We start from the raw sequence: 22,383 nt of genomic DNA, 5'->3' as shown, positions 1-22,383 counted from the left end.
GGCTGGGAAGGTGGCTCAGTGGTAGAGCACTTGCCTTGCATGCCTGAGGCCCTGGGTTCGATTCCTCAGCACCACATAAGCAAAAAAAAAAAGCCAGAAATGGCGCTTGGCTCAAGTGGTAGAGTGCTAGCCTTGAGCTGAAGAGCTGAGGGACAGCACGCCCAGGCCCAGAGTTCAGGTCCCATGACCGGACCCCCCCCCCAAAAAAAAGGGAAAGAAATGTACTCATTATCTTGCCCAGGTAATTGTAACCCCTCTGTACAGTATTTTCAGAATAAAAAATAAAAATTAAAAAAAAATTATTGGTGGCAATGGAATTTGAACTCAGGCCTTGTACTTGTTAGGTAAGCACTCTAGTGCTTGAGCTATACCTTAGGCCTTTTTTTTGTTTGTTTTGCTGTTGGTTCTTTTTGTGGTTTGGTGTGTGTGTGTGTGTGTGTGTGTGTGTACATGTGTGTGTACGTGTGTGTGTACATACGTACATGTGCTGATTGATCTGGGGCTTGAATCAGGACTCTTTGCTCATGCTTGATTTTTTTTATTCATGGCTGGTACTCTGCTACTTAAGCCATGTCTCCAACAGTAAAACAACTGATTCTTTTTTTTTTTTTTGGCTGGTCATGGGCCCTGTGCCTGGGCCCTGTGCCTGAGCTCTTTAGCTCAAGGCGAGCGCTATACCACTAGAGCCACAGTGCCACTTCTGGCCTTTTCTGCTTATGTGGTGCTGAGGAATTGAACCCAGGGCCTCATGTATGCAAGGCAAGCACTCTACCACTGAGCCACCTTTCCAGCCCAAACAGCTGATTCTTACTCTAATGTTTTAAATTACAGTATGTCAGTTGGACATGGCACATTCCTATAATTTCTGCACTGGGGAGGTTGATTCAGAGGTCCCAAGACTTTAAGACTAGTCTGTGATACACTGTGAGACCTTCTCAAAAAAAATTAAATATAATATAAATATTTGTTTTTTGAATTGTTTTATTATATGTATATGTATTATATATACACATACAAATATTTGTTTTGCTAATTGTTTTATTTTCTTGTACATTTATAACCAAAATGACGAGAGTTCCTCATTATTTTTTTAAACTGAAAATGAAAAAGTTTATATGTTTGTGGCATACAAAGTGAGGTTTTGACCAAGGTGTACATTATTGGAATGGTTAAAAAAAAAGCCAGTTTCATTGATTATTAAGTTTCACAGTCTCAACTTGTAAAAACTGTACTGCTTGCATTTGTTGATCACAAATCATGAAAGGATTGATGTTTTCAAAGTTTTTGACTATCTGTGCTTCTCAGTTACAACCCAGTGTTGCTTAGGCATTTCCTATCCTAAAGAAATGTTTAAAATTAGTTGGTTTTGCTGTTTTACCAGGTGGGGTCGATTATGCTCCCTCCTCAACTCCAGCTCCTGGCAACACAGAGCCTGTGCTGATTATCCTCGGCTGCTTTTGTGGAATTGTGTTGATTGCCTTAGTTTTATATATTTCTCTGGCTATCAGAAAAAGAATCCTGGAGACAAAATTTGGGTAAGTTTCCAGTTTAAAATGTTGGTCTAGTAGTTGTGGTTGTTAGATTGAGGAGTATTGCTTCTCCTGGCTGTGGTCTTCACTATGATCTGTGGTGGGTTCTATGTCTTGTGTAAACTCCTGGGACTAGGTAGCTTTCTTCCTTAGTTGCTATAAAGGCAGCGACAGTCAGAGCCACCCCTGCAAAGACACCTTTGACAGAGAAGAGGATTGATAGGCCTTCGCTATTCAAACTTTTATTAGAAGCCTTCAAAATGACCCAGTTTTTTAAATAAACAAATTGAGAGTCCTTAGTTTGAAAATCTAAAATCCAAAGGCTCAAAAATCCAAGACTCTTAAAGAACTGAAATGATACCACACCATGAGACTTTGTTTCATATTATCTATTATGTAAAATTACCTTTAAGATAATTATATAGGGTATCCATGAAATAGAAATGAATTTAATATTTAGACTTGGGTGCTATCCCCAAGATATCTCATTATGTATATATGTATGTATGTATGTATGTATGTATGTGTGTGTGTATATACATATATATATATATATATATCTGTGTATGTGAAAATATTACAAAATCTAGTTGGTCATGATAGCTCACAACTGTAATCCCAATTACTTGGGAGACGATTGGGAGAATTGCAGTTCCAGCCCACCATAGGCAAAATGTTCAGAAGAGTCCATCTCAAACAATTAAAAACGGAATGTGATGGCATGCACTTCTCATCAGAGCTACATGGAAAGCATAAATAGGAGGATTACTGTCCAGGTCAGCTTGGGCAACAAGGAAGAACCTATTTGAAAGATTAACCAAAAGAAAAAGGAATTGGGACAGGGACATGGCTCAAGTGATAGAGCACCTACCTAGCAAGCATGAAGCCCTGAGTTCAAACCCCTGTGCCAAAAATAAAAAGAAATCATTCCCAATTCTGAAAAAGTCTGAAATTTATAACACTTCTGGCCCCCATCATTGCAGATAATAGATCCTCAATCTGTATATATAGACACAAATATATGAATGAGATTCACCAGTGAAACATTGGTTAGTATTAACATGGTTAGTATTTTTCTAGATCACTAGGTTTTCGTTTTTTATTTTCTTTTTTTCCTACATTTAACACATTTCTGCTATGATCATTTATTTCTCTAGTAGAGAATACTTCATTTATTTTTTTGGATAGTTGTAGAGCTTGAACTGGGGGTCTGGCACTGTTCCTGAGCTCTTTTGCTCAAGGCTAGTGCTCTATTACTTTGTGCCACAGCTGTACTTCTGGATTTTGAATGGTTAATTGGAGAAAAGCATCTTACAGACTTCCCTTCCTGGGCTAGCTTCGAACCATGATCCTCTGATCTCAGCCTTCTGAGTAGCTATGTTTAAAGGCATGAACCACCAGCACCCAGCTAAGACTTCATACTTTAACATTAAAGTTGGGGCGGGGAGAGGCTCCTTTTCTTCTTTGCTACACATCTTACTTTTCTAATAAAGCACTAGTTAAGTACCAGCACGAGAAGCAACCTATGAGAAAAGCTTTCTGGAACTTTCCACTTCAGCTCTGCAGTGAATTTGAGTCTCCATGATACCCAGTTGAAGGTCATGGTGCAAAAGGAAGTGTTTTGTATGAGACAAACCAGTTTGGAATGAGAAAGAATGAGGGAGTATAGTTAGCTGTGGAAGTGACTAAGCAGGTATCTTCCACTGCTCCACCTCTTGAGTAGGAATTGAGTATGAGGTCTGGAATCCAGGTATCACAACTTCAGTCCAGTGTCCTTCTGCTGCATGGAATTCCATACACACAGGGTCTTAGCATGAGCTGCTCATCCCAACTTCCCACGAGCACTGAAATGGGCTTAAGAGTGAAGACCACACTGCATTTACTGTTTCAGTCCTTAAACGTCTTAACTTATTGTTACAATATCTTCTTAAATAAATTGAAGAGCAACTATTTTAAAGAAGCATAAAATATCTGGTAGACATCCTGAATATGACTGGGCTCCATGACTCACACTTGTAATTCCAGCTATTCCGAAGGAAGAGTTTAGGAGTGACAGTCCAAGGCCAGAAAGAGCAATGTGTGTGAAGGCCCTTGTGTGTAAGGTGTCACACACAAGGAAAGCACTGAAGTTAGGATGCCTGGACTCCAGGCCCAGTTCTTCTACATACAGAAGCCTTTTTACTTTTCCAGGTTTCTTTGTCATTCCCTGAATCTGAATAGTTTCCAAGGTCACTGCCAGTTCTGATATCTATGATTGCAGCAATTAAGAGTACTCAAGACTTTAAAGATGTCAGTGTTCTTAAGAATCATTAGTAATGTAGAGCTGAGATGACATCATGGGTCAAGTGGTAAAGTGCTTGCCTAACAAGCTTGAAGACCTAAGTTCAACTTCTAATACCAACACACACACACACACACACACACACACACACACTCCCCAAGAATTAGCAGCAACTGACTTTGTATAATCAAGTGGAAATTCATTATTACAGAATGACCCACAAATATATTTGCTTGAGAACACCTAGAACACAGAGTTTATAAAGAGTAAGAAAGTGATGGCCTGAGCTCCTGTAGCCTGACACGGACTTCTATAATATGCAGCTCTGGCAATCCTGGAGGGGCAAGGACTGTAGCAAAGGGGTTCCATAGTCTTTAGACACTTTTGCCAGGAGTAGCAAGATTGTCCTTCCCAGTCCCCAGATATTTAAGGCTTCTGTTGCTGCTTCTAAAGTTACACCTTGATTCCCTCCTGCCTTCTTTGAGAAAGGGGGAACCAATGCAACAGTGATATACACAAAACAGTTTGTTGGAAACGATCTGTACAACTTAAGGATTGTGGGGAAGGAAAAGTAGGAGAAAATTGAGGGAAGGGGTAACAAGGTTGACAAGAAATGTACTCATTACCTTACTTATATAATTGAAATCTCTCTGTATATTACCTTGACAATAAAAGAAAAAAAGGAGAGTAGCTTCCAATAAAGATTAAAATATCAGAACGCAAAAAAAGAAATTTAATTTTTTATTTAAAAATAATATATGTCATGAAAATATTTTGATCCTATTTTTAAAATACTTTAAGATAAGCCAGATATAGTGGTAGACACCTATAATCCTAGCACTGGAGAAGCTCTAAGGCAGAAGACCAAGAATCCTAAGCCAACCTTGCCTTTAGAGCAAGACTCTGTATCAGAAGACAACAACAGCAACAACAAATCCAACCAAATAAACAAAATACTAGAATGAGGTCCCATTCTCTAATAGTGAGAAAACCTAGTAGATATTCAAAAGCATTTTGGGGAAAAAAGATTAAACTGTACTGACAGTGCTAAAGAAGACTACACAGAGAGACATATTAAATATTAAAGCCTAGATATTGTCAAGAGATCAGTTTTCCTTATGAATTCAACATAATCACCACCAAAATTGGTGCTGGATTGTTGGTAAAACTCAAGTGATCAATGTTCAGTAGAAGCCAAAATAGTTTTGGAAAACACAAAAGTTTGCATGGGAGCTGGGTAGCAGTAGACCACACCTGTAATCCTAGCTACTGAGGTGGCTGAGACCTGGAAGATTATGGTTTGAAGCCAGCCTGGGAGAAAAGTATGCAAAATCTCCTCTCTAAAATAACCAGCAAAAAGCCAGGCTGGAGGCATGGCTCAATGGTAAAGTGCCAGCTGAGCAACCAAGTTGAATGAGAACAAAAGATCCTGAGTTCAACTACAGTAAACAAATGTTTGTATGCTAGGAACTTATCCTCTTCTACATAAAGCGATTGTTGTTGTTACACCATGTAGGTTTTGGTACATCAAGACCTACAGAGAACTCAGTCTGTGGACAGCACAAGATGTCCATTTCTATGTATGAATTGAATAGAAGGTCATGTTTGCATGTTCAAAAAAGGGGGCGCTGTTCAAAGCACTGAATTGAGGAAGAGGAACAAGACATATAGGGTCTGCCTTCATGGTTTGTAATCTCACAGCTGAGAAATACAGAAGAAAACATTCCATTTGAACCAGGTGCTGATTGATGGCTCATGCCTGTAATCATAGCTACTCAGAAGGCTTAGATCTAAGAATCAAGGTTTGAAGCCAACCCTAGCAGGAAAGTCTATGACTCTTACCTCCAATTAACCAGCAAAAAGCCAGAGTGGAGTTGTGGCTCAAGTGCAAGCCTTGAACAAAAAAGCTCAAGGAAGAGTGCAGGCCCTGAGTTCAAGCTCCAGTAACAGTGCGTGCACGCACGCACGCACGCACACACACACACACACACACACACACACACACACAGCCCCTCCCTTGTCCCTTCTTATTAACATGTTACCATAGTAGAGTACATTTGTTACAATTAACAAATCACTACTGACACATTGTGGTTAGCTAAAATCTATACTATATCCAGTTTTCCTTATGTCCTTTCTGTGGTTTGCTTTCCCATTCAGGATCCTACATTACAGCTAATTGTGTCTCCTTAGGCTCCTCTAGTGCTGGCAGTTTTTCAGAGCTTCCTTGTCTGTGATGGTCCTGACAGTTACGGAAGGTTTCAGAGAACACTGGTCTGGTGTTTTGTAGGGATTTGGGATTTGGTAAGACTGGGATTGTGGGTAACTAAGAGGAAGAATGCAGAGGTTAATGTGCTCTTTCATTATGCATACCCAAGGGTACGTATGACAAAACGATCTATTATTGTTACTGGTGACTTTCAGCATCTAAGTATTTGCTGGGTTGCTCTGCCTGAAATTATGTTTTTCTCCCTTTCCATGCTCTTTTTTGGAAACAAGGCAGTATGAGCAACGTATGCTTAAAGGTAAGGATTTAGCATCCCCTTAGTCAACAGGCACAGTGTCTACATAAAATATTTGGAATAGTGCACATGACATTTGTCTTGTCATTTTCTGAATTGGTTCCACTTATTAAATCATATTTATATTTATACATGTTTTATACTCTTACTTTGTTGCTCAGATTGTTTGGCCATTGGAAACCTATCAGTTAAATTATTTAATCTTCTCTTTCTTAACTTTGTTTCATTTTTTCCTGCCCTCCCTCCCTCCCTCCCGTCTGTCCTTCCTTCCTTCCTTCCTTCCTCCCTCCCTCCTTCCCTCCCTCTCTCCCTCCCTTTCGCCCTCTCTCCCTCCCTCTCTGCCTTTCTTTTTTCTTTTAGAGGTGGCTGGGGATGGAACCCAGAGCTTTGAACATGCTAGGCAAGCTCTCTGTCACTGAGCTACACTTTCAACCCTATTCTCTGCTTGTGTGTGTGTGTGTGTGTGTGTGTGTGTGTGTGTGTGTGTGCTGGTATTAGGGCTTACACTGTAGGCCTTATGGTTCTCTTGCTCATACTTGGTGCTCTACCATATGGAGTCACATCTCCAGTTGACTTTTGGTTGGTTAAATGGAGGTAAGAGTCTCATGAACTTTTCTAACTAGCTCGCTTTGACCTGTGATCCTCCATGTCTCAGGCTTCTGAGTAGTTAGGATAATAGGTGGGAGCCACTGATAGCCAGGCTTTGCTCTGCTCTATATGATACCTGGACAGTCATTTGGTATTGCCAGGTAGTCTAGAATAGATATAAGGAAAGAAATGTATTTTTCCTAAGCAGGAAATACTCTTGCTACAGAAGATCCCTTTTAAAAGGGGATGACTTAATCACCTTCTTGAGAAACCAGTACTGCCCTGTAGCCTTATATTTTTTTAATTTTATTATTATTATTATTTGCCAGTCCTAGGGCTTGAACTCAGGGCCTAGGCACTGTCCCTGAGCCTTTTTGCTCAAGGCAAGTGTTCTACCACTTGAGCCATAGGACCACTTCCAGTTTTTCTGCATAAGAGTCTCATGGACTTTCCTGCCCAAACTGACTTCAAACTTAGATCCTCAGATCTCAGCCTCCTGAGTAGCTACTCATGAGTCAAAGGCACCCAGCCATATTTTTACAGTTGTATATCTTTCTTTCTATCATCCAGGAGCGCATTCACAGAAGAGGATTCTGAGTTAGTCGTGAATTATATAGCAAAGAAATCCTTCAGTCGGCGAGCCATCGAACTCACCTGTAAGTTGACTTTTGTTTTACTTTTGACAAAAGTTAAAATAGTAGAGAACCAAGACAGAATAACCGTCATAGAGGTTTCCAGCAAAAGCCAAGAGGTAAAAAAGAATGTATATTTTTAATATACAAAGTGTTTTCAGAAAGTAGCAAACAGATAATCAGAAATTGCATGGACATCTGGGCTGGTTGGGTTACTGGAAGTTGGGAGTTGAAGCTGGGGTTAAGAAGCCAGAGGGAAGGGGGGGATATTCTGGGTGTTAGGGGGTCAGGTAGAAGTCAGAGATTTAAAGGAAATGCAAAGCACTGGGCATAATCTCAACACTCCTTTCCTGTTTTCCAAAAAAACAGGAAATTATCACAGAGGACAATTTACCAACATACTTTGTAGCAATTATGTTTAAATTTTGCTGAATCAGGGAGTAGGGTCCCTTGGTTTGAAGGGTTGGGGAGGGAGTATAAACAGTTGATAGTGTTACTGATGAATGTCAGAAAGAGTCTAGAAAGAATGTGTTAATGTAATGAAATTCATGTTTGCCAAAGCAAAATAAAAAAGGAAGTAAGAATGAGGGAATGCAGCTGCTATGGAACAGTTTTACATTTTCTTTTCTGACTGATTTCTAACTCTTTCTTTTGTCTCTGCTTTAAGTTGTGTTGTTTTGCTGATTCCAGGACTTTGTACTCAGCTTTCTGGCTTGACTGGTGCTCTACGACTTGAGCCACACCTCCAGCCTAGCTTTTTGCTGGTTATTTTGGAGATGGAGTCTTGTGGCCTTCTGCCTGGTCTGACTTTGAACCTTCATTTTTCAGAGTTTCAGCATACTTAGTAGCTAGGATTATAGGCATGGACCACCAATACCCTGCCCATTTTAAAAATATTTTTGAGCCAGGTGCTGGTGGTTCACACCTGTAACCCTAGCTACTCAAGAGACTGAGATCTGAGGATCGTGGTTCAAAGCCAGCCCGGGCAGGAAAGTCTGTGAGTCTCTTATCTCAAGTTAACCGCTAAAAAGTTAGAAATGGAGCTGTGGCTCCAGCCTTGAGCAAAAATCTGAGACAGTGCCCTTAGTTCAAGCCCTAGGACTCCCACTCATGCAAAACTAAGAATAAGCTGGGTGTCGGTGACTCAAGCCTGTAATCCTAGCTACTCGGGAGTCTGAGATCTAAGGATCTCGGTTCAAAGCCAGCCCAGGCAAGAATGTCTGTGAGACTCTTATCTCCAATAAACAAACCATGAGAAAACTGGAAGTGGCACTGTAGCTCAAGTAGTTGAGCTCTCGCCTTCAGCTGAAGAGCTGAGGGACAGTGCCTAGGCCCAGAGTTCAAGCCCCACGACCTACTAAAAGAATATTTTTGAACTTTTTGTTTGTTTGTTTTGAGATTAAGCCTCACTGCTAACTTTCTCCTTGGATTAGCCTTGAATTTAAGAATTTGCATACTAGGTAGCTGGGATGATACATGTACCCCTTCTTGCTAGGCTTTTTCGAGAATTTAAAGAAAAGCTGGGCACCGGTGGCTCACACCTGTAATCCTAACTACTCAGGAGGCTGAGATCTGAGTATTGCAGTTCAGAGTCAGCCTGGGCAGGAATGTCCGTGAGACTCTTATCTCCAATTAACCACAGAAAACTGGAAGTGGCACTGTGGCTCAAGTGGTAGAGCATTAGCCTTGAGCTGAAGAGCTCAGGGACAGTGCCCAGGCCCAGAGTTCAAGCCCCACAACTGACAAAAAGAAAAAGAATTTAAAGAAATTGTTCATTTAGACACTAGTTTTTGAGGATTTTGGGAGAAAGTCTAAGAACTAATTCACTTTTTATTCCTTTCAAAGGCTTGTTCATTTTCCCTCTCCAGGTTAATTGCTAATACTTATTATCACTGCTACATATCTATGGTATAGTTATATTATTATATGAAGTATTTTATTTTTATAGACAATCTGATTTCCCACTTTCCCAGCTTAGCCCTTCCTATGTCCTTATGATGAGGGGCCCATGTCACATGTAATACGAGTCATGTGGTTCTTGAACCTCCTGGGGGGGGGGTGGAGGGGGCATCTCAACCTCCTGAGTAGCTGGGATTACAGATGTGAGCCTCTGGTGCCTGGCCAGATGGCTTTTCTGTATATCTACCTTGGACCAGTTGGACTGGGCATGTGACTTGCTAGTGGGTCCCAGCAAGTCCTTATTGACTTATTTTCCTTCTTCTAAGTCAGAGGTAAAGCTCTTCTGCACAACCTGACTGTTGCCCTGCTGCCCCATGAGGATTGTGTTCTGATTGTTACAGTTGTTCACAAATAGTCCTGCCCAGAAGGATTAATTTAATTTGCTTTAATAACCGTAGAATGAAGTATGGTATTTTATTACTGGTGTTTTGAGAGGAAAAATAGTGAGTATCAAATGTTAAAAAAAAGTAACTATGAGAAGACATTAAACATAATCTTGATTATATTTAAATAATCTTAAATGTACCCTGTGACTCATTTTACAGTACATAGCTTGGGAGTCAGTGAGGAACTGAAAAATAAACTAGAAGATGTTGTGATTGACAGAAATCTTCTAATTCTTGGAAAAATTCTTGGTGAAGGTAAGCTGTTTAAAGTAATTATTTTTACAATGTGAGGCACGAAGATAAACTGTTGACAAAATTTTTTCCCCCAGTCCTAGGGTTTGAACTCACAGTCTGGGCACTGTCCCTGAGCTTTTTTTCTCAAGGCTAGCACTCTTCCACTTGAGCCATACTTCTGGGTTTTTGCTGGTTAGTTGGAAATAAGAGCTTCATGGACATTCCTGCCTGGGCAGAAATTCATGAGAAGAATTTTTAAAATATGCATTTATTAAACTAAGTACCATTTTAATTTCAAGTTATTACATATAATTCTGTTTTATAACTTAACTTTATGGCCTCAGATTTGACATAAAAAATGGGATTCCCCAGGCCAGGACCCAGTGGCTCACACCTGTAATCCTAGCTACTCAGGAGGCTGAGATCTGAGGATCGCAGTTTAAAGCCAGTCCTAGCAAGGAAGTCTGTGAGACTCTTATCTCCAATTAACCACCAAACAGTGGAAGTGGAATCCTGGCTCAAATGGTAGAGCACTAGCATTGAGCAAAAGAGCTCATGGACAGTGTCTAGGCCCTGAGTTCAAAGCCCCAGGACTAGCACTCACACAATAAAAGAGAGAACCCTCCTCCCCTAGTTCCTACAATGCACAGTAGGCTTAGAAAATATTATTGTTTATGTTTCCTTGAAAAGCATACAACTCATTATCCAGTAAGCTTCAAATTTATTTTATTTATTTATTTATTTTTGTCAGTCATGGGGCTTGAACTCTGGGCTTGGGCGTTGTCCCTCAGCTCTTCAGCTCAAGGCCAGTGCTCTACCACTTGAGCCACAGCGTCACTTCCAGTTTTTCTAGTGGTTTATTGGAGATAAGAGTCTCACAGACTTTCCTGCCCAGGCTGACTTTGAACAGCGATCCTCAGATCTCAGCCTCCTGAGTAGCTAGGATTACAGGCATGAACCACCGGCGTCTGGCTTCAAACTTATTTCTTTTGTTGATTGTTTATAATACCTTCCTAATTACATAGAAACAAGAGTGAAAATAAGAATGTAACTTCCTAAACTGTCCTTAGGATGTATAACAATGGTATTAGAAATTCCTGCTTGGGGCTAGGGTTTATTAATTGGTAGAGTGCTTGCTTAACACACATGAAACCACCCTGGGTTCCATCACCAGCACTGAAAATAAAAATTTGTGCTTTTTGAATTTTACCCATGATCTCCTATAAGTGTTTTGAGTAAATTATAATGCTTAATGAAGCGACAAATTAAGGAAGGTCAGAGCCACCCAAGTCCAGGGTAAGCAGGACCCTAGTGTATGACATACACTGCTGGTATGTGAGCGGAAGAGGCCTGGGCAGGCTGAGCCTGGCTCTTATAGATTGAACCAGTCACCTCAGACCACATGGGAGCAGCCGGGCTGTGGACAGGGAGAATGCACACTGCATCCATGTAGGTGTTGTTTGTCTCTGCAGGAGAATTTGGGTCTGTGATGGAAGGAAATCTGAAGCAAGAAGATGGGACCTCTCAGAAAGTGGCTGTGAAGACCATGAAGTGTGAGTGATCAGCAGAGAACCCCACTCTTCTGGGCAGAGTTTCAGCACTGGGTGCACTTGGACACTGGTGATAGTGTTCAGATCTTGGGTGCTAAAGTTCAGAAGGAAATGTGGAATCCCTGTCACTGAGGGAAGTTGCTGAGTCAGCAACACCTTTCATTAGTGTAGATGTCTTACAACTGATGGGCCCATATAGATACATTACTATTAAAGTCTTTAGTTGACATTGGAGTTCACTTTGATGTTATGTGGTTGTTATGTGTATAAATGACAGAATAGTTTAATGGAACTAAAACCCTCCTGTGTTTATTTCTTCCCTTGCCCCTATTAACCCTATTTATGTAACATCTATAGTTTTACCTTTTGCTGATATTTAGCTTTTGTTAGCTTGCTTTTTGAAACATAGTCTTTTTTTGGGGGGGGGGGTCCGGTCGTGGGGCCTGAACTCTGGGCCTGGGTGCTGACCCTCAGCTCTTCAGCTCAAGACTAGCGCTCTAGGGGGTTGGGAAGGTGGCTCAGTGGTAGAGCGCTTGCCTTGCATGCTCGAGGCCCTGGGTTCGATTCCTCAGCACCACATAAGCAAAAAGAAAAAAAAGCCGGAAGTGGCACTGTGGTTCAAGTGATAGAGCACCAGCCTTGAGCTGAAGAGCTGAGGGACAGCGCGTAGGCCCAGAGTTCAGGCCCCACGACCGGACCCAAAAAAAAAAAAAAGACTAGCGCTCTACCACTTGAGCCACAGCACCACTTCCAGCTTTTTTTTTTTTTGCTTATGTGGTGCTGAGGAATCGAACCCAGGGCCTCATGCATGCAAGGCAAGCGCTCTACCACAGAGCCACCTTCCCAGCCCCTTGAAACATAGTCTTAACTGTGTAGCTCAGGTGTGTCTGAAACTCAAGGTCCTGCTGCCTCAGCCTCCCAGGTGCTGGGATTACACATGGGTGCCACCATGCCCAGTGTGATTTTACTTTTAGAGAACACAGTTGCTATTGCCCATTCCTTCCCCTTAGCTGAATAAAATAATCATGCCTAATGTTTTCCATCTGCTTCTTCAGTGGACAATTTTTCTCAGCGGGAGATTGAGGAGTTTCTCAGTGAGGCAGCGTGCATGAAAGACTTCAACCACCCAAACGTCATCCGACTTCTAGGTACCTCAGGGAAATAAATGCGGGGAGTGGGATGCAGGGGCTTGGCTAATCCAGAATGCACCAAAGGGAAACATCTCTAGCCTAACTAAGTTTACACTTTGTATAAGCCCAAAGGAATTTACAACAATGGGATTTTGTTTTGTATGTATTTTTAATCCAGAATACTTTCCCTTGTAGTTCAATTTTCTTTTTCGTGTGTGTGTGTGTGTGTGTGTGTGTGTGTGTGTGTGTGTGTGTGTGTGTGTGTGTTATTAAGAATTAAACCTGGGTCAGGCACCCATGGCTCATACCTCTAATCCTAGCTACTCAGAAGCCTGAGATCTGAGGATTGTGGTTCCAAGCCAGCTTGGGCAGGAACGTCTGTGCGAGTCTTATCACCAGTTAACCATCAAAAATCCGGAAGTGGCTCAAGTGGTAGAGTGCTAGCTTTGAGCACAAAAGCTCAGGGACAGCATCCAGGCCCTGAGTTTAAACCCCAGAATGGGGGAGTTGGGGAGAATTGAACTTGGGGCCTTATACTTGTTAGGCAAACACTATATTACTTGAATCCTTTGTTTTGCTTTTCTGAGAGGGCCTTGTGCATACTTTTTTTTTTTTTTTTGTCCAAGCTGGCTTTAGACTAAAATCCTCCTCCCTGTACTTCCTGGGATTATACACATGGACTGCTATGACTGACCTCTTATGGCTCTGTTTTCTGAAACTGATAATACAAATGAGTTTGTGTTTTTTGGACTGAGGTGGGCTCAAGGATGGTAAGAGTATCCTTAGATATCCAGAGGACTGTAAATTAAGTTAGCCACCAGTGATTCAATGGCAAGACACCAGAGCTGGCCACGTGATAAGCTTTGTTATCTATCAGTCACACCAGTAGGATACATCTATAAGAGTAGACATCTTTGCAGGGCACCGTGGCTCACACCTGTAATCCTAGCTAATCAGGAAGCTGAATCTGAAGATCACAGTTCAAAGCTAGCCTGGGCAGGAAAGTCTGTGAGACTCTTATCTCCAATAAACCACTAGAAAACCAGAAGTGGCGCTGTGGCTCAAGCGGCAGAGCGCTCACCTTGAGCTGAAGAGCTGAGGGATAGTGCCCAAGCCCAGAGTTCAAGCCCCATGACTGACAAAAAAAAAAAAAAGAATAGACATCTTTGAGAAATAATATAACCACCCATTTGAAAGTACTGATTTATAATTGTGGTACATTGACAATTTTATGGACATGGCTTTGAAGATAAAAAACACAAAAGAAGTGAAGGTGAAGTTGAAGTGGGTACTAGGTAAAGGACGCTATTTTAATAGAAAGGAATGAGCTAGAAATAATGGAACTCTTTTTTTCTGTCCGAGGACAAATTTTGATAAATTATTTGGGGCAATTTCCCAGTTTTATATGATTGACACTACAAAGAGATTTGAAAAGTAGTACTTGGATACAATATCACATTAAAAAACAGCTGTTATATATTTGCAGCTATTGGCAGTAGCCAGACTGTGAGGACAATTGTACTTTGTAATTGCTTAGCAAAATGCCTGTGCTTTGCAGCTTAGGATCAGGTGACAGGCTACACTTCCAGAATCCCAGGATAAATGATATTTTCACTTCTCTTTTGTATAACTTAGAATTTAGGACATGGGTTTTTTACCTGTAAGTCCTAAATTATTTAAAAAATAGTTTCAAGTACCTTGTTGCATAGACTTTGTCATATGATTAACTATTTAATTTTCACCAGAAGCCAATGAGTTCAAATTCTAATGAGGTCACTCCCCTTCAGTTACACTCAGGCTAGCAAAACTTTTCACTTCCTAGCTGGCTGTCTTTGTGGTAGATTGACTATGAAAATCTCCCATGCAAAGCCAGGTCCTAATATGAAAAGAAAAACAAAAGGTCAAGTAGTGGAGGCTGTGTGAGTTGGATATTCTAGAACACATTGTGTGTGTGTGTGTGTGTGTGTGTGTGTGTGTGTGTGTGTTAGGAGCTTTTGCTTTTTTAAACTATTAACCTGGCAGCATATGGTTTCAATTTAGCCATGGGTCCTCCAGGGCATATTTGGTCACACATAACAAGGGCCCTTTGTAAATGCTTCTGTTTTTCATTTCAGGCGTGTGTATAGAAATGAGCTCTCAAGGCATCCCGAAGCCCATGGTGATTTTGCCCTTCATGAAGTATGGGGACTTACATACCTACTTACTATATTCCAGATTGGAGACAGGGCCAAAGGTAACAATCTTGTTGGGCCTCAAGATGTAACTTCACAGTTCCTAGGACTTTACTCACCCTTCCAGGGTAGCCCTAGCATCTGACTTTGGTGAGGAGGAGGAAAGGTTAATGACCTTTTACTGCTCACTGTGCATTCAAGGCTGAACTCTGGCTTCCACATCACATCAGGCCTGCCTGTTTCTGTTATGGTGAGAGCAAGCTGGCTAGGCCTCTGGCTAGTGGCCAAAGCCTCACTGAATTGGGTACTAAAGGGACCAGGCAACTCTTGTCACTCCTGGCCATGTGCTCCTGAGAGATCATTCATGGGGCCCAGGACATGGAAGGTGGTCTCCTAAAGTAATGTCTACACAGTCCTTCATATGTACCTCTCTGTTGAAGAAGTGTGTCTGTTTTTGGTGAATATATTAGGATAGATTTAATCTTTTAAGATGAGTTGAAGTTAAATACAGGGAGCCAATAGGCTATATAGTCGGTTCTTACAAACGTGTGTATGATTTCACTCATGTCATCCCGCAGTGGGAAAGGCAAAGCATGGACAAGTTGGGATGTTGCTGTTGGAACGATTGTAGACCATTTAGATAGTTCAGGACTGACTTCAGTGTTTGGAACCATAATAGAAGGAGACATAGCACGGGGGCCTCCTTCTTTATCTAAAAGGAAAACTGCAGCATCAGGTCTGACTTCCAGTTGATAGTTACATGGACTGTGAGCAGGCACTGGGAGCTGTGTCCACAAAAAATGCTGACCTGAGCCATCCACACGTTCTTCCTCTCACTTTTCTTTTCCATCTACTAGAGAGGGCAGCTTGCTGCAGAGTGCTGTGTGGCATACATGGGAATGGTGAGCAGCTGGCCTCTATCAGTAGTCACCCTGGCTTATGACAGAAGTTACTCAAGGCCAACACTGCTCTGAATTACTGATCATAAAAAGCCCTAGTCTTGGAAGTAGAGCTGTGGCTCAAAGTGGTAGAGCACTAGCTTTGGGCAGAAGAGCTCAGGGACAGTAACTAAACCCTGAGTTCAAGCCCCACAACTGACAAGAAAAAAAAAACCAACAAAACAGCACCAGTCACCCGGCACCAGTAACTCACACCTATAATCCTAGCAACTCAGAAGGCTGAGATCTGTGGACCTTGGTTCAAAGCCAGCCCCGATACAAAGTCTATGAGACGCGTATCTCCAGTTAATCAGCCGAAATGGTGCTGTAGCTCAAGTGTTAGAGTACTAGCCTTGAGCAAAGGGAGCTTAGGGATAGCTCCCAGAGTTTAAGGCCTATGACCAGCAAAAAAAAAAAAAAAATCCTGAGAAGGAACTGTTGTCCCTCTCAAACTACACCTGGACATTCTCTGCCACAAACCTTTCCTATATCCTTATATCCTTAGCTGATGCCAACAGCAGGTCTCTGTGTTTATAGAAGTGAAGTGTGAAGACTCGTATACCTAATTACTATATTTCTAGAAGTGAAAGTTTCTACCTATTTCTAGAAGTAGAGATGTGACTCAAGTAGCAGAGCTTCAGCCTTGAGTTAAAAAGCCAAGAAAGAGTGAAAGGCTCTGAATTTAAACCCCAGAACCAGCATTAACCCCTAGTAAAAAAGCATTCTTCTGTGGTTTTCTTCTAAAAATTGTGGTTTCATATTTCATATTTGAGTAGATGAACCATTTTCAGTTCATTTTTTTTAGTTTATTGCAATTTCTTTTTTTTTAATTGTGAAAATACCATACAGAGAGGTTACAATTATATGGACAAGGTAATGAGTACATTCCTTATCAAGCATTGTTGCCTCCTCTTTTGTTTCCCCTTCCCATCCCTTCCCACCTCCCACCTCCCTCACCCCTCACACTTCCCCCCCCAAAGTTGTAAAGTTCTTTTTTTGACATAACGACTTATACATCTCATTGTTGCAATGGGTCCACCTGTATCCCTAGTTAAACGATTTGTTTTTTCCCTTCCCCTCCACAAATTATGCCAACATCAAATATAGTGAAAGCAGGGGTATTTGAGTTCAGGGTTTACTGAGGTAGGGGGTTTCATCATTTGTGAAAAGTCTGTGAATTGCTCTTGTACCGTTGTCAAAAATCAGTTGGTGCCAAGCCCCAGTGGTTCACACCTGTAATCCTAGCTACTCAGGAGGCTGAGATCTACAAATCACAATTTGAAGCCAGCCAGGGCAAAAAGTCTTTGAGACTCTTATCTCTCATCTGTAAAATGTTAGAAGTGGAGGCATGGTTCAAGTGGTAGACTACCAGATATGAGCAGAAAAAGCCAAGCAAGATCTTGAGACAAAACCAAACCAAAACAAAACATGGTAGGAATGAAAATGGAAAATAAGAGAAGTATGCAGCCGAGCAAGAATGAGCATCTGAGAACACACATGTTTCAGGAAAAGCAAATTATCACATGACAAAAACAAGCAGAGGAAGGAGGAGAGCTAGGTGACAAAGCAAGGAAGATAAACTAGGCCTGGTCCTCAGGTTTACAGCAGAGAGGATGACTTCACCAGCATGTAATACCAATGCCAACTCAAAATGTCCTTAAAGGATGTTTTCTGGCGCAGCACTGGCGGCTCATGCCTGGAATCTGAGGCCTAAGGATCACATGGTTCAAAGACAGCCTGGACAGGAAAGTCTGGGGGCTCTGATGTCCAATCCACCACCAAAACACCAAAAATGGAGCTTTTTTTTTTGTTTTTTGCCACTTTAAGTGGTAAGCAGTAGCCTTGAGCAAAAAAGCTCAAGGACACCGCCCAGGCCCAACGTTCAAGCCCCATGAACAACATCGACAAAGACATTTTTCTGCCCGACCAGAGACGTCCAACAGATTCTATCTCCATACGGCTGGAAGTATGGCTCAAGTGGAAGAGCCACACATGCAAGCTGAATAAGTGTGAGCCCTGAGTTTTAACTTCAGTATCCTTACTACAAACAAACAAACGAAAAACCCGGAAAGCAAAGAGAAACTTGTCTCTTCCTTCTCCCTCTTCTTTCATGGTCTGTCTTCCCCTCTCATGTTCCTAGAATAGTGGGGGGTGGAGGGTTATTTTTTGCTATGTAGGTTATGTCTTTGAATATTTGCCTATTTTTGGACATTTCCTATAAATAGAAGCATATAAATCAGTGGTCTCTTGTGACTGGCTTCTTTCACAGGGCATGTTTTCAAGGGTCTTTCTTGTTGTAGTATATATCAGTACCTTATTCTTTTGCATGGCCCAGTAAGATTCTATATTCTATTCATCTGTCTGTTATGAATAATGTTCTGTGAACACTTGTATATAAATATTCATGTTTTAAGTTCTCTTCAGCATGTACCTAGCTATGTAATTGCTAGATCAAGTGATAACTCATTTTTAACTTTTGAGACATGGCCAGATTTCTCTTTTTAAGTAACTACTCATTTATATTCTAACCAGCAATGTCTGAGCATTCCACTTTCTCTACGGTAGTCTCACCAGCACTTCTGATTTCCTGACTTTGTGATAGCCCTACTAGCATGTATATGAAGGGCTATTTCATTGTGATTTGGAGTTGGATCTCTCTAAAGACTAATAATGAGTATCATTGAATGTAGTTCTAGACCACATGTATGTCTTGTTTGGAAAAATATCTATTTGAATTTTTGCCAAATTTTAGTGAGATTATTTATATTTTTATTATTGACCTATAAGAGCTTTGTATTTGTTCTAGGTACAAGTCCTGATCAAATACATAGTTTACAAATACTTTTTCCCATTCTGGGGGCTGTTTTCACTTTCTTAATAGTGAAACACAATGTTTGTTTTTGTTTTCTTTAGTTTTGTGCTCTTACTGGAGCTTGAACTTAGGGCTTGGGCATTGTCCCTGAGCTCTTTTGCTCAAGGTGAGCAGTCTACAACTTGAGCCACAGCTCCATTTCTGTCTTTTTGTGGTTAATTGGACATGACAATTTCATGGACTTTCTTGCCTGTGCTGAGTTCAAACTGCAATCCTCAGATCTCATCCATTTAAGAAACTAGGATTGTACTTAGGAGCCACAGCATAAATATTTTTTATTTATTTTATTTTTATTTTATTTATTTATTTTTTTGTCAGTCATGGGGCTTGAACTCTGGGCTTGGGCGCTGTCCCTCAGCTCTTCAGCTCAAGGTGAGCTACAGTGCCACTTCCAGTTTTCTAGTGGTTTATTGGAGATAAGAGTCTCACAGTCTTTCCTGCCTGGGCTGGCTTTGAACCGTGATCCTCAGATCTCAGCCTCCTGAGTAGCTAGGATTACAGGCATGAGCCACCGTTGCCCAGCTCATAAATGTTTTTTATTGTGATGAATTATAGTTGATCTTGTTTTGGTTGCTTGGGATTTGACATTAAATCTAAGCAGCCTAATCTGAGATCACAAAGATTTACCTCTACATTTTCTTGTAATAATTTTATAGTTTGGGCTTTCACTTCAATGTCTTTCATCTATATTTTCATCATTTAATTTTTGTATATGGCTTAAGTTACAAATCCAGTTACTTCTTTCTCATGTGACTATTTAGTTGTCCTGAAGCCATTTGTTAAAAAAGACTAGTCTCTCCATTGTCAAGTCTTGATGTCCTTATTGACAGTTGACTTACCATACATAAGTTTATTCCTGGACTCCAGATTCTATTCCATTTACCTCCAGATCTATCCTTATCCCTGTACCACAATGTCTTTGTAGCAAGTCAGAGATCAGTAAATGTGATTCTTCCAACCTTGTTCTTTCTCAAGCTAACTTTATGTGTTCTGGGTTCTTGAGTATGAATTTTAGAATCAACTTGCTGATTTCTATGAAGAAAGCAGCTGATATTTTGGTAGTGCTTATATTGAAGGTATAGTTCAATATGAGGAGTATTGTTTTCTTTTTTCTTTTTCTTTTTGTCTGTCATGGGGCCTGAATTATGGGCCCTGGCACTGTCCCTCAACCCTTCAGCTCAAAGCCAGCGCTCTACCACTTGAACCACAGTGCCACTTCCAGCTTTTTTCTGCTTTTTGTATGTGGTGCTGAGGAATTGAACCCAGGACCTCATGCATGCAAGGCAAGCAATCTACCACTGAGCCAACTTTCCAGCCTGAGGAGTATTGTTATTAGGAAGACAATATTGTCTTCCAATCTATGAAGAAAGGATATCTTTCCTGTATTTTGATCATTGTTGCTTTCAATATTTTGTGGCTTTAGAACATAAATTACACTTTTTTATCTTATTTTGATACTATCATAACCAGTTTTTTTGTTTCATGTTCACATTATCACTACTATATAGTCTATAAAGCCATCATTGTTTTTTTTTAATTTATTTTTATTTTTTTAAAGCTTTCTTTCTTTTTTTTGGGGGGGGGGTCTGGTCGTGGGACCTGAACTCTGGGCTTGGGCACTGTCCCTCAGCTCTTCAGCTCAAGACTAGTGCTCTACCACTTGAGCCACAGCGCCACTCGCAGCTTTTTTCTTTTTGCTTATGTGGTGCTGAGGAATCGAACCCAGGGCCTCAGGCATACAAGGCAAGCGCTGTACCACTGAGCCACCTTCCCAGCCCCCATCATTGTTTTTTATATGTGCATATCATTCACTGAAATCTTGCTGAACCCATTTATTAATTGTATCATACAATTTTTTTGTTCCAGTCCTGGGACTTGAACTCAGAGTCTGGGCACTGTCCTTGGGCTTTCTGGCTCAAGGTTAGTGCTTTACCACTTGAGCCTCAACTCTAGTACTGGCTTTTTTTAGTAGTTTATTGAAGGTAAGAGTCAAATGGACTTTCCTGCTCAGGCTGGCTTCGAACCACAATCCTCAGATCTCAGCGTCCTAAGTAGCCAGGATTATAGGCCTGAGCTACTAGCACCTGTTGTCACCTAATTATTTTTAAATGATGTTTAGACACATTCCTGGTATAACATTGTTTTAGAAAAAATAGCATAAATGACTAGTATCTGATGCTTATTATACCTATCTAAATGGCAAAAGGGTTTTGATATTTCTTAGGACTCAAATCCTTTGCTAGAAATTAGCATCCAGAAAACCAATACCCCAGATATTAGAGCAGAGGCCAAACTTTCATGCCTGATTTGGTTACACTTTTTACTAACTTATTACTTCAGGGTAAGGATAATTAAGGCATTGACTGTCTTTACGTGTATTATATAATAGACATATATCTTAAGGAATATGGGTATAAGTGAATAGCACATTGGGGAATCATATTCCGTAGAGTATGAGCCATACACAGACCCAATGCCTTGTGCATAGTTATCATGGATGGCATTTAAGGCTGCCAGGGACTTGTGTAAGTAAGCCCTTGAATATAGAGTACTGGCTGCATTCAAACATTTAATTATTATTTGCAGCTCTTCATTAGTCACCACCGTTCCCATGACCAATTCAAACAATGGCAGATTTTCTAACACAGGAATCTACTTCGCTTTTTTTTTACAACATAAAGAAAATATTGTATAAATGAAAGTTATAGGAAGAGCCTATAAAAATGAAATAAAATTCTTTTTTCTTTTTTCTTTTTTTTGCCAGTCCTAGGGCTTGAACTCAGGACCTAGGCACTGTCCCTGAGCTTCTTTTGCTCAAGGCTAGAGCTTTACCACTTGAGCCACAGCACCACTTCTGGCCTTTTCTGTTTATGTGGCACTGAGGAATGGAACTCAGGGCTTCATGCATGTTAAGCAAGCACTCTACCACTAAGGTGGCCCGAAATAAAAATTCTTTCTTTTTTTTTTTTTTTTTGCCAGACCTTGAACTCTGGGACTGGATGCTGTCCCTGAGCTTTTGCTCAAGACTAGCATTCTACCACTTGAGCCACAGCACCACTTCTGGCCTTTTCTGTTTATGTGGCACTGAGGAATGGAACTCAGGGCTTCATGCATGTTAAGCAAGCACTCTACCACTAAGGTGGCCCGAAATAAAAATTCTTTCTTTTTTTTTTTTTTTTTGCCAGACCTTGAACTCTGGGACTGGATGCTGTCCCTGAGCTTTTGCTCAAGACTAGCATTCTACCACTTGAGCCACAGCACCACTTCCAGCTTTTTCTGTGATTAATTGGAGATAAGTCTCAGACATTCCTACTCAGACTGGCTTCGAGCTGTGATTCTCAGATCTCAGCCTCCTGAGTAGCTATGATTACAGCTATGATTATGTGATTATAAGTCACTGGTACCGGGCTAAATATTCTTTTTTTAAAATTTAAATTTAAATTATTTTATTGTGAAAATACTGTACAGAGGGGTTACAATCACATGGGCAAGATAATGAGTACATTTCTTATCAAGCATTGTAGCCTCCTCCTTCGTTTCCTCTTCCCATCACTTCCCATCCCCCCCATCGGATCCTCCCTCCCCCCCCCC

The 22,383-nt window shown here is 41.0% G+C and overlaps 1 protein-coding gene across 1 annotated transcript in view; it reads left to right on the top strand.

Annotated features, from left to right (window-relative positions):
* Positions 1-22,383, top strand: part of Mertk (MER proto-oncogene, tyrosine kinase) — a gene marked incomplete at its 5' end in the record, with an annotated part of 118,799 nt that overhangs the window by 81,929 nt on the left and 14,487 nt on the right. The window contains 6 exons of the mRNA XM_013019713.1: positions 1,382-1,535; positions 7,491-7,576; positions 10,057-10,152; positions 11,604-11,684; positions 12,737-12,829; positions 14,926-15,044. Of these exons, the coding sequence (XP_012875167.1) occupies positions 1,382-1,535; positions 7,491-7,576; positions 10,057-10,152; positions 11,604-11,684; positions 12,737-12,829; positions 14,926-15,044 (629 nt within the window). The remainder of the gene's footprint in view (positions 1-1,381; positions 1,536-7,490; positions 7,577-10,056; positions 10,153-11,603; positions 11,685-12,736; positions 12,830-14,925; positions 15,045-22,383) is intronic.

The sequence above is a fragment of the Dipodomys ordii genome, unplaced genomic scaffold, assembly GCF_000151885.1.
Source record: "Dipodomys ordii isolate 6190 unplaced genomic scaffold, Dord_2.0 Scaffold47, whole genome shotgun sequence".
Classification (NCBI taxonomy): Eukaryota; Metazoa; Chordata; class Mammalia; order Rodentia; family Heteromyidae; genus Dipodomys; species Dipodomys ordii.
Note: the sequence above shows the minus strand (reverse complement) of the source record. Positions and strands in the feature narration are given on the sequence as shown.